The following is a 16,746-nucleotide window of genomic DNA, read 5'->3' as shown; positions in this document are numbered from 1 at the left end:
GACGATGATGCCGCCTTCAGGGCCTTTGTCTAACTGCGGGATCTTTTGCTTTCTTGTCTCCAAGCCAATGACAGCCTGCCTGCCTTTCGACCGCACCCAGCCAACCCGCGGCCGTCCGTCCGTCCGTCTGGCCACTTGAGTTCGCCTCACCTTACCGATAAGTTAGTTGGTTAGCGGCGACAACCACCAGCACAGCACAGGACAAGACAAGACAGCAGTGTTGGAGACGTGGAAGGTATTTTGCACATTTTGGTGGATTTGCGCACGTCATCGCTCCAAATGGCAAAGTTGTCAGCGCTCGTCTCAATCTTCGGTAAGTGTGACTTTCTTCAGATGCTTCTAGAAGACGTTTGGCAAGACTCGACTCCTTCAAATGTAATGCGAAATCGTGCCCCTCGTGACGAAAGTGCAAAAAGTAACGTTAGAACAAAGCGTACGTATCAAGTTGAAAAAGAATGTCATCTTGTTGGTCATTTCATGTTTTCACCTCGTGTCATTCTAAAATGCCATTTCTCAGACCAATTCTAATTGGAGCCTTTCTGTGATACCGAACCTGAGCCAGGCTCAGTGAGCCTATAATGTTGGAGCAAAACTCTTCATGTGATCGACAATGTTACATTTTGAAAATAAGTGACTCAGGTATTGAATTATTTAAAGTAGCACCAATGAGTGGTATTAGTGCGACATGAGTTTATACTCGCACTTCTGTTGTTTCTGTCTTACCTCATACACAATATTGATTTTAATTGCAATACGCAAGCAAAGGATCCCACAAATGAACATTCAATTCCGTTCGATTACAAAGTGATTCAAGTACGAGTTATCGGAGCCATTCGTACCTCTTTTCTTTCTTAAAAATCCTTTCAATGTATAAAATGGTGTCATAGTCAAATGGATCAAGATGATCCATTTGTATTTTTGCTGGCTGTAAGCCGCCATCATCTCAAATGAAACATTTCACTGTGTTTAACGAATGTAAAATATGCCTTTCACTTTTTGATTTGAGCTGTGAGTTCAAATGAAGAAGTTGCACTTTTGCCCACCTTCGGAACAACCGAGACATGCGTAGCTGTGTGCCAGATCAAAAGGAGCCATTCATCTTTCTCGTTTTCTGCGCTCACACAATAGCAAAGGGAAGGGGGGGAAACAGTGAGTGACAGACAGCTTCCAATAACACTTTCAAGTTCCTATTCTTTCATTTGTCTTGACTTTTTTCATTCTTACAACATCAATAGTCTTAATGGGTGGCTTACAAACTTTGAAAGACCTTGTCAAGTGAATTCAGAGGTTTTTTTTTTCTTCTCAACACGTTTGAAGATCATCAGAACAGCGGTTGGCCTTGCTACATCATGAGTAAAGTATCTACAATAGACATGGAAAACCAGAATCCTGCCGTTTTCCTGCCGTCGGCTAATATCTACTGCTTGCACAAATGAGTCTCCGGCATTGTCGTCAAACAAGTAAAAACATGACGAGGAGGCAACGGGATATATGGAGCAACAAAAAGAAAGGGGGAGGCCTGAGGAGAACTCATTCATTCCGTGCGCGTGCGTGCGCGTGCGTGTGTGTTTCGTCTGCTTTTTCAATCCCATTTGACCTGTGACTGACTGACTGACTGACTGCCTGCTCTGAACCGGCATGCTCAGTTGCAGTTGACTCTTTTGACCACTAAAGGGCGCTACTACACAGCTGTGATACATTTCGACCTGACTTGAACGCAGGCAGTCAGTCAGTCAGTCAGGCAGGCAGGCAGGCAGTCAGTCAGTCAGTCAGTCAGGCAGGCAGGCAGGCAGGCAGGCAGGCAGGCAGGCAGCCACGCAGGCAGCCACGCAGGCAGGCAGGCAGGCAGGCAGGCAGGCACGCAGTCAGGCAGTCAAGCAGGCAGGCAGGCAGTCAGGCAGGCAGGCAGGCAGGCAGGCACGCAGGCAGGCAGGCAGGCAGCCAGCCAGGCAGGCAGGCAGCCAGCCAGGCAGGCAGGCAGGCAGGCAGGCAGGCAGGCAGGCAGGCAGCATGGCTTCACTTGTCACGCTGCATCTCGATCCAGTCTTTTGCATGTGTTCAACAGGTGTCATACTGTTGTGGCCTTCAGTCCTGACGAAAAGCATCACATCCATTCTTCACGCCACACACGCTGACTCCTCCATGTCTGCAGGTACACTGGCTAGATATGGCTAGAAAGCGCCGCTATGAAATGACAGATGATGTGAATGATACCAGAATAAAACCGTCTAGTGTTCACGTGACAAGCCAAATGGAAAGAAAATGAAACGCTTTTCAAGAGCGCCTCAAATAAAGTTCAGGTCTTCTCGTAGGCTTTTCCTAGCTAGACATCTCAAGTATGAAGTCCCGTCTATCTATGTACTGTATGTTGCGTCTGCTTCCACCTCAGGCCATGCTGAAGAGCGCCTCCGTGTGGTGAAACGCTCCACCCAGCATTGTGACTCCTCTTATGCTAACTACTGCATGAACGGAGGTCAATGCATGCTGCTGGTGGATGTCAATGAACACCATTGCAAGTAAGCGTCTTCATATTCCTCATGTATTTGTTTGTTTGCGCTAAACGATGTCCGACTCGGCAGGTGTCACAGCGGCTTCTACGGCCCCCGTTGTAGCAACCTTGAGCTGGTCTTCAAGCCAATAGGAGAGGAGCAGATTATCTTCATCATCTTCTGTGTGACTCTGCTCACCGTGGGCCTGGCTGGAGCTGTCTATTGCTGCTGCAAGTGAGTGGCGTGGCGTGGCGTCTTCACTGGGAGATTTGGGCAATCTTGCCGGCAAAACACGTTGGTTCCTTTCAACGGTTCTTGTCTTTGTGCCTGCCGCCCGCCGCAGGTATAAGAGGAATAAATGCAATCCGCCAAAGAAGCGGCAAGGCTACAAAGGAGTGCAGGCAATGTAGCTGTGGAGTGAGCGAGCGTCCACGCTGGAAATGAACACATGAGCCCTTTTGTAACTTTTTCCTAAGAAATGCTACGTTTTTCATTTAAAAGCTGCACTTTAGCTTTTGCCATGGTGGAGCTAGTATTTATTGATACCTTTCTGCATTTTCTATCCCTGAAAAAGGATGTTGATCATTTATTATTCGAAAGACTTTACGTGTACACTGGAAGTTCTGCCCCAAACTAATAAAATAGTTTGTCTTATACTGCTTCATGTCTTTTACCTACACACGTAGTTTTGCTTTTTGACATCCACTTGTGTTCTTTTGGCTTATTTTGCTTACAAAGTGTTTTTTTGTCAACTTGACTTATTTTGTTGAACTACAATAAACTTGAATTCAATTGGGGAAGATCGTTTGTGAAGGCTCATACCGTCTTCTTTCATTTACTGTTTGAAACAGTTCTTTTAGTTAGACAGGGACCATTTTTCACCTACTTGACATGTTTGGGCTACTTCCAGTAGGGCCCCCATCTCGTGACGCTTCCAAGGAAGACTACAGCAAGTAGCCCAAACATGTCAATAATAAAAATATATCAATGAAATAGCGCTTTTCAATGACCCAAAGACGCTTTACAGGGAATAAAAAGGGTGGCTCAAGTAGGTCAGAGCCGTTTGAAATAGTTGGGAAAGACGATTTGCGATACAAATGTTGTGGTTTCACCGTCCGTCCGTCCACTGCGTAATGCCAAATAATGCATGCATCCATCATGACGTTCGTTCGTGTGCCCGCCGGGTTAATATATAAGCACCATTGTAGTCCACGCACTCTTATTGGAGCCAGTGAGGTGTTTCTAAGTACTGAATTAGTTGTGTCAGTGTGCTCTCCATGCTAATTAGACCGATAAGCAGGCTTAATCATTAACTCGACGTTCGTAGCATCCTTCCCCGATTCGGCACGTTGTGCTTCTGATCCTATTGTTGCGTGTCAGTAGGTTGGTCACACCGAACTTTGCAGTCATCCGCATCTTTGCATATACTATGACATGATTAACTCGACATTTGTGGCATCCATCTCCCATTCTCGCAGGTGCGTGCTTGCTTGCACGTTGCGGTTCTGATCCATCCTATTGTTGCTGTCACTTACTTTGCATATACTTTAAAAAGCGGACACGTGGAGCCCATGCACATTTTGGAATAAGTGATGTTGACACGTACGATTTGGCGGAACTAAGTATTGGAATCATGTTTGCGCTCGCTAAAGTTTTTTTTTGGTTTGGTTTTTTTAAGCTAAGCCCTGATTGGTTGTCACCTAAGGCAACAATGATGTCATTTTCAATCGACCGACAGACAGCAAGTGACAAAATGGCTGCCCCCGGAGACGGATCAAAACATAAGTGGATTTTGCATGTTTAATAGATATTTCTCAAACACCAATATGACAATGCTCACAGGCAGGCACGTTATCCGAATGACTATAAATGAAGTTAGTCGCTATGGTCTTCTATGATCGAATTTGATGTGGTATGCTTTGGGTCATGAGGGTGTTCCTTTCTTTTCTAGATGATTCTAAATCGGAATATTTCTGTCCGCCGAAAGGACACCAGAGTCCATGTCATGATTGTGTTTGTATGATTCCTAATGACACAGAAGCTGCCATTTCATTGTGCTGAGAGATGCAGCTATTTTTATATCTTGCCTTGATATTCAGTGTGAGCTTGCCTGCGTGCCTGCATGCGTGAGGGCGGCAACTTCCCTCCAGGCTTTGTGGGAGACCTACCTACCTACCTACCTACCTTCCTACCTACCTTCCTACCTACCTTCCTACCTACCTTCCTACCTACCTACCTTCCTACCTACCTTCCTTCCAGACACACTCATATCGCAAAGTTCATCCGACGCCATGACACGACAACCTCGTCGGGGTGAGAAAACAAAACACGCCGAGAACTCCAAGCATTCCACACGGGAGGAGACACAGACGATGCGTAGACACAACAAGCCTGACCTTCCACGACCCGCCCAAAATGTACACAAATAGTAACATGCAATTACAATATCTTCTTTTTAATGACGTGCGTACTTTTTTATTTTGCTATATTTAAACGCAGTGTCCTTGTAAAACAGAAAGATCTTGTCGATTTGACACACCACAGAGAAGGCCGCTTTTGCCAAATTGGAATGACAAACCAATGGCCACCCACAAAGTGTTGTTACGTGACCATATAAGGAAAGAGGAAGTCGGAAGAATGAAGGTGGGAAGGCCAAAACGTTGCCAGCCATAATGGCCAGGAGAGGTCAGACGGAATAAATAAATGGGATATAAACTGCTTAGCATTCCTTATTGCTGCTTTTTCAGCTTTGGGGATGCTAAATGTGTTTGTTGCCCCCGGCCGGGCTTGTTAATCATTACACACACACACACACACACACACACAAAGGGAAGGCAAGGCAAGGCAAGGCAAGGTATATAAAGGCCACGGGCGCGCCATGCACAATCCCAGCAGAAGTTAAGCCAGCACAGCACAGCACAGCACCGCACAATCTCCTTCTCTCACACTTGTCGGACTAGCAAACTTGCCGGCGGCGGCGGCGGCGGCGCACGCTCTTTGTCCTAGGATATGAACACCTTCGTCCTCACCTGCCTCCTCTGCTTGGGTAAGTCAACTTCCCATTCGTGTTGGCGCAAGGAATCAGGAAAGCGGGCCAAAGAGTGAAAATGAGGAATGTCTATTCAGGCAAGGACTCGTCTTGCGCAAAGAAGGAGTTTTGCACTTGGCATAGCGCCGGCCGGGCCGGGATTGAAAGGCCAATTGGCTCACGAAGACCACATGTGACACAATATGTGTATATATATATATATGTATATATATATATATATATATATATATATATATATATATATATCACATGAGAGGGACAGAACCTGATGATTACAATGGTGTGCTTTTTAACAATTGATCTGCTCCTCTTCTCAAATATAGGTCAGTTTCTGTGACACAAAAGATGACTAGAAATGAACAAATCAAATCAAGCTTAAAATCAAAAGAAATCCTATCGGATAAATACAAATAAAACATCTCAAATAAAAAGAAGAAAAACAAAATCGTACAAATCTTATGCATAGAAAAATGTCAGGATTGTGCTACACATTCTCGGATGTACCGTTAAAGTACTCTTTGTTGCATTTTCAGTACTTTTCAGTGTTCTGGCCACTCAGGCATCTGAGGCGTCGTCCTCGGGTGAGCTCAGCAGCGGAACCGTGGGCTCGGCCTCAGGGGAGGTCCTCCGGGTTCTACAAGGCCATGCCGACGGCGACTATGAGGAACTGGCAGCGGGTAAGTCTGTCTGTCTGTCTGTCTGTCGGTCTGATGAAAAGTGCAGTCTTAACAGAGGACGAGATTTGGTGCTTAGACCGCAAAATGACTTTCTTCCAGTTGATGACAAGAAGAAGAGAAGGGGCAAAGGCAAGAAGAAGAACAAGCAGAAAAGCAGGAGCACCACTGCGCTCAACCCCGAGCACTCTTTCTCCACTCAAGGCCGCACCTCCGCCATGGAGACCACCGAGGACCCCTGCAACTCCACCCACCTGGACTACTGCATCCATGGCTACTGCCAGCGCATGGAGGGCCTGCAGGAGCCCGTGTGCATGTGAGTGACTCCCATTCATTCAGCCATACCGTTTGTTGGAAGTGACAAATACTTGCCTAAGATGCCAAAGTACTGCAGAAAGGCGTAAGATGCGGTCAAATCCAACTTTCACCCCAATTTGTTGGGTTCAGATCATGAACCCAACTCTGGGTTCAAGTGAGCAAGCAAGCTCAAAAGCCAACGCTACCCAGCAAACGGCTTGGAAAACAACTCGACTGGGATTCGAATAGTCATAGATCAGCCACCTTAACCGTTTGGAGCCTTTTTGCAGCTGCATGAAGGGCTACGACGGCGAGCGCTGCGGGATCCAAACCTTGGGAATCCTCAGGACCAAGTCGGAGCGCAGCGGCGACATGGAGTGGCTCCAGATGGCCTTGGTCGTCACGGCCGTGGTTCTGTCTTTGATCAGCTGCGCCGCCGTCCTGCTCATGGCCTGCGCGCAGTGAGTACACCACGGCAGCAAGCCACCCGAACTCCATCAAACGGCTGCAAATCGTTTCAAAGCCAAAATGGCCACTAAAGGATGAAGCAATGTAAGGTGACTCGCCCGTCGTGATTGTGTGTAGATTACATCAGATCGAAACAAAAAAGCCAAGCCAAACCACTAAAACGGGCACCTACATCCTGTGAGTTGCCGTCTAAATATGTTGACGCATCAGAAAGCACACAACACACCGCAGCCAGCCAGCCAGCCAGCCAGCCAGCCAGCCAGCCAGCGCACCTTAACAGCGCACCAGGCGGCTGGCATCACAGGAAGGAGCTGATGTTACACCTGAGCGGGATAGCGTGACAACTCACCTGCAATCCTCTTATCAATATGTAACTAAATAGCTTCAAAGCAGGACCAAAGTCCACACCGTCAGATTTTATGACTCAATTGATTGGGAGTAGAATTGATTTGAGGATGAAAACATCACGTCACAAAAGTGAAGATCGTGAAACAGTAAACCTACTGTGCATTTGAAAATAGAAAATAGTCATGCGCAAGGAAGACTAGAAACCCTGACGTGCTTATAAGGTGTCTCCCTCAGATTTCAAGTTAAAATGAAAGAAAGTTTTATAAAAAAAAAAAGATATCATCAATGAATGCATGGAAAACAGCAGCTCTCTCTCACGTACACCTTTGTGTAGTTACAGGTGGCATAAAAACTTCCTGGCGTCCTACCTGGGCAGCTGGTCGGAGCAGCAGAAGCTGCACAAAGCCGCCAGCGACGTGGTGGTGTGAGAAAGCCAGAGAGGCAGCCAGAGAGGCAGAGGTCAATTGGGAAAGAGCAAATGGCAAATGGCAAATGGGTGGTTGGTAAACGAGCGCGTCGCACCAAGTCGAATGCTCCGTTTCTCTTGTCTGTCTGTCCACGGTGGCATCGCAGACGAGCAGATGCGCAAGATTGAATAAATGCTTCATTAGATGCAATGTCAACTGTCTGTCCACTATTTGTTTGCGTTTAATTTATTTGCTGTGATTATTTATCTCCATGCCTGTTTATTCTTATTATGACACAAATGTCTGTATGTGGGGATGGATGTTGAGCATTCAGTCAACAGACAGCGTTCGTTCGTTCGTTCCTTCGTTCGTTCGTTGTTTGTCTGTTCATTCATTTATTTATTTATTTATTTATTGTACTGCTCTTGTGATAACTGTCGTCATCTCCAAATGAGATTTCAACCACAATAAAGCCTCCGCCGTGCTACTTGGGTCTGACTTTGTGTCTTGCTTTCAACACATTATAGATAGGGACCATCGATTTGTTGTGTGCGAAGAAACCATTTGAAGTGGACGATTTTGAAAATGTGCAGACTGATGGATTCCGATAGCAATCAAATGATCTGACAGATCCGACTGATGAGGCGCTCGCTCTATATAAGAGTGAAATGGAAAGAGAAAAGCCGCCGTAGCTCCATAGCTAGCTCCATGTGGGTGTGTTTTTGTATTTATCACCACGGCGACCGGGTAAACACGCCAAAGGGGCCGGTCACTCCGAGACCTTTCATTCCGAGTTCAAACAAAGGACACCTGGAATTTCCAGGCAGGGTGTGGATCGCTCATTCAGCTTTTTTTGATGGAAGCCGACGAGCGAGCGCTCCGACATTTTTCGCTCTCGTTCAAACGTGAAAGAGGTTTGTTTTCAAATGATGAGAGAGGTTCAAAGCAGACAAGAGCGAGCTTTGAACCTCTTTGGTAAGGTGCACGTACGTATGCAAGCTGTTGCGCACAAATCCCAAGAAATGGGTCTTGTCATTTTTATTGAAACGCTCAGGGATGTTGCATTTCATTTCCACCTATGCTTTGTCCGATCCATTTTAGGTGCTCGGCAGAGAGAAAGCTGTAGACTCCGGGTCCCTTCAAGAGGCCGCACGGCATGGATCCGAACGCCGTAATCCCTACCAGGTCTCCTTTGCACACCAGCGGCCCTCCCGAGTCTCCCTGGAGACATTGCGTTGCGTGAGACTTGACTTTTACTTGACAAACTAACAAGGGGTACAAGAAGGGCACTTACCTTGCAGGTGCCGGCCACCTTTTGACCCTTGGAGCCGGCGCATATCATGCCCCCCGTGATGACCGGCCTTCTGTTGTAATAGTCGGCAGAGTTGCACGTCCTTCTGTCAATCACGGTCACGGCCGCGGACATGAGGACGTTGGACATTCTCTTGGTCTCGGCGCTCAGCCAGCCCCAACCGGCCACCGTGCAGCGACTGCCGGCCTTGGGGTCTTTGGCCTTCTTGGGCACCTTGAAACTCCTCACCGTCTTGGTCTTCTTCACAGGTTTATCCAGCTGGAATTGGAAGAGTTGAAATAAAGCAAAGCGGCGGCGGCGGCGGCGGCGGCGGCGGCCTTTCTTTGGCCATTATCATCCCAATTGAAAGTGTGTTGGAATGCACCTCACCTTGAGCAGCATGAGGTCATTGACCTTTGTCTTGCGATCATAGCGGGGATGAGGAACCTTGATTTGGACGTTTCTTATTTGCCGATATGCCGTCTCACTTTTGTCGATGGCGTGTACACCCAGCCACACGCTCTTTGTTCTGCAAAAATAGCAGGCGAGCAAGTGGAACATGAAGCTCATATACATATGACGTATATATGATGGATGGATCGATATACATGTGCAGAAATATATCGAAATACAAAATTGTATTTCAGGAGTAAAAATGCATATCTTACTCATTACAATGGGCAGCGGTGAGAACCCATTGGGGATGGATGAGAACACCCCCACAGTAGGGTTTCGAGCTCACCAGCAGCGCCATGTACGGCAGCGAGTGGGGCTTCACTTCTTTGCCGCCGACGATCTCTGCTGCACGGCCTGTCAAATGAAAAATGGCGTCAGAATCAGCTTTCCGTAACGCTTTGCAATGGCTTTTACTCACTCGGCGTGACCCAGAGAAGAGCCACGGTAGACAGAAAGCCGAGCGAGAACATTTTGTCTTCTGCGTTAAGCCCACCTTGGTTCGCACCTCTTATACTTGTGCGGGATGCAAAAAGATGAGTCAGACAAACGGCCGGCCACATCCCTCACGTTGTTGCTTTGTGGTACTTCTCAAGAAGGCCTGTGCGCTCGCTCGCTCGGTGTGTGCGAGAAATGAAGGAAGCAAATCTTGCACAATTGCTGGGACATGAGAAGAAAGAAATAAATATTCTCCTGTTTTTCAGATAGCACAATGGATTGAAGAAGATCTTTTCTGAAATTCCATTTGGACTCTCATTGAAACATAAAGTATGTATGTAGCCAATGCTCCAAAAGACCCGATGAAGTACACAGACAAATGTCACTACTAGTAACCAGAACAATAATAAGCGTCCTGTACTTTTGCACTCTATTCTGACTGTCTGCTATATGCACACTTGCTCCATTTTTGCTCCTCTTATTTATGATGTTGTTTGTTTATTGATGATTTATTCATCACTCTTATTTATTCATTGTTTGTGCCTTCTTGTTTTTATTTTCTTGGTGTGTGTGTTGTTTACTTGTGTGTATATTGTGTACTATGTCTTGTCACCGTGGGATAGTGGGAAACGTCATTTCCATCTCTTTGTGAGTCTTGACGTGAAGAAATTGCCAATAAAGCAGACTTTGACTTTGATAATAATAATGATGATCCTATAATTCTCCAGCAACATGTTGTGTTTTGTAAAATAGATCATTTGTCGGAAAACACAGCAAAAGACGACACGGTGCAGAATTCAAAATTCAAATAGAGGCTCATCTCTCAATTTGGCCTTCATCATTTTCCATCAGACAGACAGGAAGGCAGACACTAGAGAAGGGAGTGCCTCATCATGCAGTCATGAGCGCCAAGCAAAGTCAGTTCAGAAAAAGCCGTCCGGCATTTATTTACATTTGGATTTCATTGGCAGGTCATGCAGAAGAAATGAAGAGAGCGGCCAAAGAACAAGTCTTTATTTCTTCTTTGTAAATGCTGTGCTCTTGTCTTACTCATGTGCTTTTGTGGCCTACAAATGAGACCTCGCTCGCTCGCATTGAGACATTTCAATAACAAAGATAGAGATTGCAAGTAACTCTATTAAAAGTATATGGATAGGATTTGAAATATTGCGCAATGAAGCTATTTGTCACCGAGACATTGTGGTGGGCGGACCGACCCGACCGCAAGCCTTATCGGAAAGTTTGCATTTTGTAGCGTCGTCTGCAAAGGTGACGCGATGACCGAAATGCAAGAAATCTTAACAACGTTGAGCTCTGGGAAATGACACGTGTGAAGGCACCGATCCGCCGCTCCCACAGTCAAGAGCTGCTTGGTGTCACGGTTTGAGGCCACGTGCAACACCCGAGCCGACCCAAATGACCTGAAAAAAGCAACGACCGCAACCGCGACCGCAACCACAACAAGTAGCTGCACAGCACATCAAAAAGGCCAACTCAAGGTGGCTTTCAAATATGTCATGATCAAAATATCTTGTAGGATGGCTGGCATAGCGATCGAGATAACGTCATGTGAAACATTTGACCTCATAGCCAGCATTTGCAGAACCTTGACAATGTTGTGAACAGTCAACGGGAAAAGATTTTTCAAATAAGTAGCGCTATTACTCACCACCGCTGGACACTTGCGGCACACAAGCACCACCTAGTGGTCAGTCAAATGATCACCCAATTGGAACGTTCTTTTTGGAGAACTTTGAAGAACAATTCATGTGCAATTGATCCAGAGCTGTTGGGATCTATTCAGATTTCAATACCTTCATATAGAACTATGATCTGTTTTAGTATGATTATTGTTGTTTTTATTTCAGCACATTCTTCATGTTCACACCCGGCCTATTGGAAATAAAAGCCCAGATCAAATTGCTCTTCTACCTGTCTGTCTGTCTGTCTGTCTGTCTGTCTGTCTGTCAGTGTCACGACTCGTCCCCGATCATGTCTGTGTGCTCGCCCCTCCCTTCCTGTGTGCTCATGTCCGTGCTTTCTGTCCGTGTGTCTGGGTGCTCCCCCCTCCCTCCCTCCCTCCCCTCCTTAGTGTGCCCATGATTAGTGTGATCCCAGTCACCTGCCTCTTGTTCCCTGTCTTGTATTTAAGTCCTGTCTGTGTGTCACTCCATGTCGGATCATTGTTTGGGTACGTTACCGCCATGATGTCTTTTTGGTTCCCGTTGTCGCACGGTCTTGCCGTCGTCATGTTTCACGTCCCGGTCAGTCACTCAAGTTATTGTTTCGTTAAGTCGTGTCAGTTTGCCTTTTGAGTTCTCCAATAAACCAGGCTGGTCCAAGATGCATTTGGCCGCCCTGCTCCATTTCCCCTCCGATCAGGTTCAAAATGGGCCTGAGGAACGGAAACTTCCAGTCCCAACAAATGGCGCTATGATGGGGACGGCCGTGTCCGCTCACCAGGTGTCTGGTGGCCTCCGCCCAGTCAAGAGAGCAGATCTGCAGGCAGCCAGGGTGGTGGCGGTGGTCACAAGAGGAAAAGCTGAATCGGTGGCAGAGCTTGTGTGACTTTCAGAGCGTCGGAGCACCTGTCACTCAGTGCCGGCCCAACTGACACGAGAGGCCGACCGACCCCGTGTCCCAAATTGGAAGCTTCCCGTCTTTCCATCCTCCACCCGTAGCAATGGCATTCCTCATCCATCTCATTGCCTGAAGCAAGCTTGACAAAAGGCTACGAGATGAAATGTGAGCGACACCTTGACAGCGCTCGGCTGCTTCATTGTGGCCGGCGGTCCGTTGGAGCCCAAATATTGAGGAGGCCGTCTGCGGCGCCGGCCGCTCGTCACCGCTGAAGGCTGCAAAGGCCCACCTGCTGCTGGACGGCCGCGCCCACCAGAGGAGACGGAGCTCGCCAGTCGTGGTGATGCATGGAGCCACTGACAAGAGTATCATCAACATATAATGATTCCTTTCTGTAGGTGCTAAACAAGAATGCCATGCAGCTCTGTACGTGCTGAAGTGACAAAAAAGCCTTGTGGCTAAACCACTGGTGGGTTTCCGACCACGGTTACGCTAAGTCGTCACCTGCTGAGAAGTTGCTCTTTCCACGGAAGCCCTCGCACCACGAACTGGTGCGAAGGCAGCGTCCGCACATTCTGTCTCTGTTCGATGAGGTCCCACAGCTGGTGAGTCAATACACGTACGTACACATCGCACTGCTGATGAAGCTTGCGCCCTGACCCCCAACCCCCCGGATTACTGCGGCTTTCGTCTGTGCATTGAAGATCTTTACTACATAGTACAGCCATCAGCAACTGGTGGAAAATGAGTCATTGTTTTTTTAAAAAGAAGCAGACTGGGGGATATTTATTTTTTATTTAATGTATGTAGTTTTTTACCCAATCCATCATCACTTCTACGCAGAGTAAAAGGCCTGTCAGCCTGTTTACCAGTCGATTGTGCGTCTCCACCTTTTTGTACAGTCCAAATCCATTTGTGAAAATAAATCCTAAAAATACACCATTATTCTTGCCCTCAGGTGATGGTGTGTTTTTGTTTCTCTTCCTTTCTTTCTTTGCATGCTCTCTGAACAAACCTGTTCTGGCGCATGACTGAATATCTTTTGGAGTTCGGGATGATGCATCCTGCCTTTGATGCTGTGGTACTGTTGCATACAATCAGTCTTGACGCTAATTCCAAAAAACGGTCTGTTTTTATTAGATTTTTTTTCCTTTCATGACGACACCAAATCCACACTTTGCTACGATGACCTTGCGCTCTCGGGGCTGTGTCGTGATGCCTCGAGGGAGAATCTAACTCCAGTCTCTGACTAACTTGAATATACGTCTAGAGCGCCGCCCTGCGGTCAAAGGCGTACTCGCAGTGGGACTCCCGCTATTGCATCTGTGGATGAGCCACGTCCGAAAGCGCTTGTGTGACGTCACAGGCGCGTCGGGTTCACTCTGCAAAATGGGTTATAAAAATAGATCAAGTTAGTTATGCCAATTTATCTTTGTGGAAAGATGTTGAGCTCGAAGGGTTTTCTTCTTCTTCGGCCATGTTCTCTTAATAATGCACACACTTGGTTGGTTGATTACTTTGCCCGTTTATTTTATTGTCCGCAACACAGGAGGGTGAACATATTCGCACATCGCGATTTGTATGCAGTTTTCGCTACATAACCCGGAACAGGAAGTGAAGTCTTCCATGACCACAAAACAAAATCACCTCCAAAATAAAACGACAATTAAGAAGAACATCTTTCCACAACAAAAGATAAACCAACACATTCACACAGGAGAACATAAATCCAACACCCCCCCTTGTTCTCATGCTGTTAACCCATAGCATCTTGTGCATTTCCAAAGAACCATTTTTGAAACTTTTTGAGTCTCACTTTTGTAACTGGTTTTGTTAGTATGTCTGCAGCCATTTCTTCTGATGGACAGTATTCAGTGTGGATTTTTCCTTCATTCAACGCTTCCCGAATGAAGTGATACTTCACATCAATGTGTTTCGACCTCTGTCGGTTCACTGGATTTTTACTCAAAGCAATGGCCCCTTGGTTGTCCCCAAACAGTTTGACACACGTGTACCTTTTTCTGTCCATCCCGTTTAACAGTTGGATTAAGTACATGCATTCTTGAGTAGTGGTTGCAAGACCAATGTATTCGGCTTCACATGTCGAGAGTGCCACTGTAGGCTGTTTCTTTGACTTCCAGGATATTACTGGTCCCTCTTTAGTAAGTGCAAAACAGTACCCTGTTGTACTGCGTCTATCTTTTACAGAGGATGCCCAGTCAGAGTCACTGTAAGCAATTAGATCTAGATCCTCACTGCTTTTCTTAAAGATCAGTTCAAAATCATTTGTACCTTTTAGGTATCTGAGGACTTGTTTTGCTGTTACTAAGTCCTCTCTCGTGGGTTGAGCTAGTGTTTGAGATAGTCTGCTAACAACCCAGCTTATATCTGGTCTCGTACACGTCATGGCATATATCAGACTGCCCACTATTTCTCTATACTCCCTTGGGTTAACTGTCCCATTTGTATCACTTCCTCTACATATAGTAGTGTCAGTTTTTAATTCACACGGTGTGGATCTGGGTTTACATTCTGACATCCCAAAACGTTCCAACATTCTTTGAATGTACCTCTTCTGACTCATCCTGATTTCAGCCCCTTTTTGTATAAACTGGATACCAAGAAAACTGGATATTTTCCCCAGGTCTTTCATGTTAAACTTTGACCTCATTGTTTCTTTGAATATGTTCAACATGTTAATATTGCTAGCCGCAATGATCAAGTCATCTACCCAGATGATAACCAGCAGAGTTTCATGGTCAATGTCTTTCCTGTATACACAGTGATCAGAAAGGTTTCTTTCAAAGTCATTTTGTTCAAGGTAGTCATTCAAGAGTTTGTACCAATTTCTCCCTGATTGTTTTAACCCGTAAAGGGATTTCTTTAATTTGTACACCAAATTTTCTCCTGACTCTGTTTGCTCAAAACCTTCTGGTTGGTCCATGTATATTTCTTCCTCAATGGGAGCATGCAAATATGCAGTTTTAACATCCATTTGGTGGATAATAAGATCATTCTGGACTGATATTTGCATTAGGGTTCGTACAGATGTCATGTTTGCTGTTGGTGCAAATGTCTCTTGGTAGTCTATTCCTTGTGTTTGGTTGTAACCTTTTGCTACAAACCTGGCTTTAAATATTTGTCCTTGTTCATTTTCTTTGAGGGCGTAGACCCATTTTCCTCCAATGGTATTTCTACCAGTAGGTAAAGTAGTCAGTTCAAATGTGTCATTCTCTTTCAGAGATTTGATTTCTTCTGTCATTGCCTGTTTCCACCTTGTTGCCTCTGGTGACATCAGTGCCTCTTTATAGGTTTGGGGAATTCCACATGTTGCTCTGTAACAATAATCAACACTTAAAGAATTTACATTATCTAGCACTCTGCAGTTAGATATGTAATCCTCTAAATATTTAGGAGGTTTTCTTTCTCTGTTAGGGTATCGTTCAGTTTGGTTTTGATCATCACCCTCATTTCTTTCTGTGTCAAGGTTTGGTTCATTTGTGTTGATTTCTTCCTCTCGAGGAGTTCTATTCTCTGCTGCATTTTCATTTTGCTGTTCTGTACTTTCCTTTGAAGGCACTACATGCTCATAAGTCTGAATTTCTGTGTCACATTCATCAGTCTGTGTTTGTTGTTCAACCGTGTTCTTTTTGATAAATCTCACGAGTCTGTGTTTTGACACTTTTCCGGTGTGGGGGTAATAAACCAGGTATGCTGGGCTATTTTTACTATACCCCACAAATATTCCTTTTCCACATCTGGGATCAAGTTTCTTGTGATCATGTATGTATGCATAACAGTCTGACCCAAATATCCATAGTTTTGAGAGATCTGGTCTTTTCCCTGTTAACATCTGATATGGTGTACTTTTAGTCCTGTTACTGTAGCATCGGTTGCGAGTGTGTGCTGCATTTTGAATGGCATAAGGCCATAGTTCTTTTGGCAGCCCCTTTTCTAGTAAAAGACACCTCCCCATTTCAAAGAGAGTTCTCCATTGTCTCTCAGCTGTGCCATTCTGATGAGGAGAATATGGTGCAGATGTCTCATGCTTTATACCTTTTTCCCTTAAAAGAGACTGGAAGGAACTGCTTGTGAATTCAGTGCCATTGTCAGATCTAATGCATTTAACATTGCCATATGGTGCACAGTCAGCTAGAAACTTTGCTGTGGCCTCTGTGGTGTCACTTTTCTGTTTTAGAAAGTAAACTGACACTGCCCCTGAATAATCATCTGTGAATATTATAGCATATTT

General features: G+C 45.8%; 3 protein-coding genes across 5 annotated transcripts; 2 read left to right on the top strand and 1 right to left on the bottom strand.

The window, feature by feature from the left end:
• The first annotated feature begins 55 nt into the window (after positions 1 to 55).
• On the top strand, positions 56 to 3,143 carry LOC133154074 (proepiregulin-like). Of its 2 annotated transcripts, none has more exons than XM_061278464.1 (5): positions 56 to 313; positions 2,045 to 2,152; positions 2,390 to 2,516; positions 2,580 to 2,723; positions 2,833 to 3,143. In XM_061278464.1, the coding sequence occupies exons 1-5, from the start codon at positions 280 to 282 to the stop codon at positions 2,897 to 2,899; spliced, it is 480 nt and encodes a 159-aa protein (XP_061134448.1). In that variant the 5' UTR covers positions 56 to 279; the 3' UTR covers positions 2,900 to 3,143. The 2 variants fall into 2 exon arrangements, with proteins under 2 accessions (XP_061134448.1, XP_061134449.1); XM_061278465.1 differs by having other exon boundaries at positions 62 to 313; positions 2,066 to 2,152.
• Positions 3,144 to 4,198: 1,055 nt separating this feature from the next.
• areg (amphiregulin) lies at positions 4,199 to 8,224 on the top strand. Of its 2 annotated transcripts, none has more exons than XM_061278463.1 (5): positions 4,199 to 5,535; positions 6,072 to 6,215; positions 6,315 to 6,528; positions 6,800 to 6,970; positions 7,666 to 8,224. In XM_061278463.1, exons 1-5 carry the CDS (start codon positions 5,499 to 5,501, stop codon positions 7,751 to 7,753), a joined length of 654 nt encoding a protein of 217 aa, XP_061134447.1. In that variant the 5' UTR covers positions 4,199 to 5,498; the 3' UTR covers positions 7,754 to 8,224. The 2 variants fall into 2 exon arrangements, with proteins under 2 accessions (XP_061134447.1, XP_061134446.1); XM_061278462.1 differs by having other exon boundaries at positions 4,200 to 5,535; positions 7,660 to 8,224.
• A 531-nt stretch (positions 8,225 to 8,755) lies between these two features.
• LOC133154121 (granzyme A-like) lies at positions 8,756 to 10,058 on the bottom strand. The gene is made up of 5 exons (XM_061278570.1): positions 9,898 to 10,058; positions 9,692 to 9,833; positions 9,414 to 9,552; positions 9,027 to 9,302; positions 8,756 to 8,953 (listed from the first exon to the last, which is right to left on the bottom strand). The coding sequence occupies exons 1-5, from the start codon at positions 10,037 to 10,039 to the stop codon at positions 8,783 to 8,785; spliced, it is 870 nt and encodes a 289-aa protein (XP_061134554.1). The 5' UTR covers positions 10,040 to 10,058; the 3' UTR covers positions 8,756 to 8,782.
• Positions 10,059 to 16,746: the final 6,688 nt, after the last annotated feature.

This window comes from Syngnathus typhle, linkage group LG5, assembly GCF_033458585.1.
Source record: "Syngnathus typhle isolate RoL2023-S1 ecotype Sweden linkage group LG5, RoL_Styp_1.0, whole genome shotgun sequence".
Taxonomy (NCBI): Eukaryota; Metazoa; Chordata; class Actinopteri; order Syngnathiformes; family Syngnathidae; genus Syngnathus; species Syngnathus typhle.
This window is presented reverse-complemented; position numbering and strand designations above follow the sequence as displayed.

Excerpts from the sequence above, each read along its gene's own strand:
- LOC133154074 (XM_061278464.1), top strand. The coding sequence starts at position 280 with ATGGCAAAGTTGTCAGCGCTCGTCTCAATCTTCG. Across the intron at positions 2,153-2,389 it reads TGACTCCTCCATGTCTGCAG|GCCATGCTGAAGAGCGCCTC; the intron begins GTACACTGGCTA and ends CTTCCACCTCAG. Across the intron at positions 2,517-2,579 it reads GTCAATGAACACCATTGCAA|GTGTCACAGCGGCTTCTACG; the intron begins GTAAGCGTCTTC and ends CCGACTCGGCAG.
- areg (XM_061278462.1), top strand. The coding sequence starts at position 5,499 with ATGAACACCTTCGTCCTCACCTGCCTCCTCTGCTTGG. Across the intron at positions 5,536-6,071 it reads CACCTGCCTCCTCTGCTTGG|TACTTTTCAGTGTTCTGGCC; the intron begins GTAAGTCAACTT and ends TTGCATTTTCAG. Across the intron at positions 6,971-7,659 it reads CTGCTCATGGCCTGCGCGCA|TTACAGGTGGCATAAAAACT; the intron begins GTGAGTACACCA and ends ACCTTTGTGTAG.
- LOC133154121 (XM_061278570.1), bottom strand. The coding sequence starts at position 10,039 with ATGTGGCCGGCCGTTTGTCTGACTCATCTTTTTGCATCCCGCACAAGT. Across the intron at positions 9,834-9,897 it reads TCTTCTCTGGGTCACGCCGA|GCCGTGCAGCAGAGATCGTC; the intron begins GTGAGTAAAAGC and ends TTCATTTGACAG. Across the intron at positions 9,303-9,413 it reads ATGACCTCATGCTGCTCAAG|CTGGATAAACCTGTGAAGAA; the intron begins GTGAGGTGCATT and ends TTCCAATTCCAG.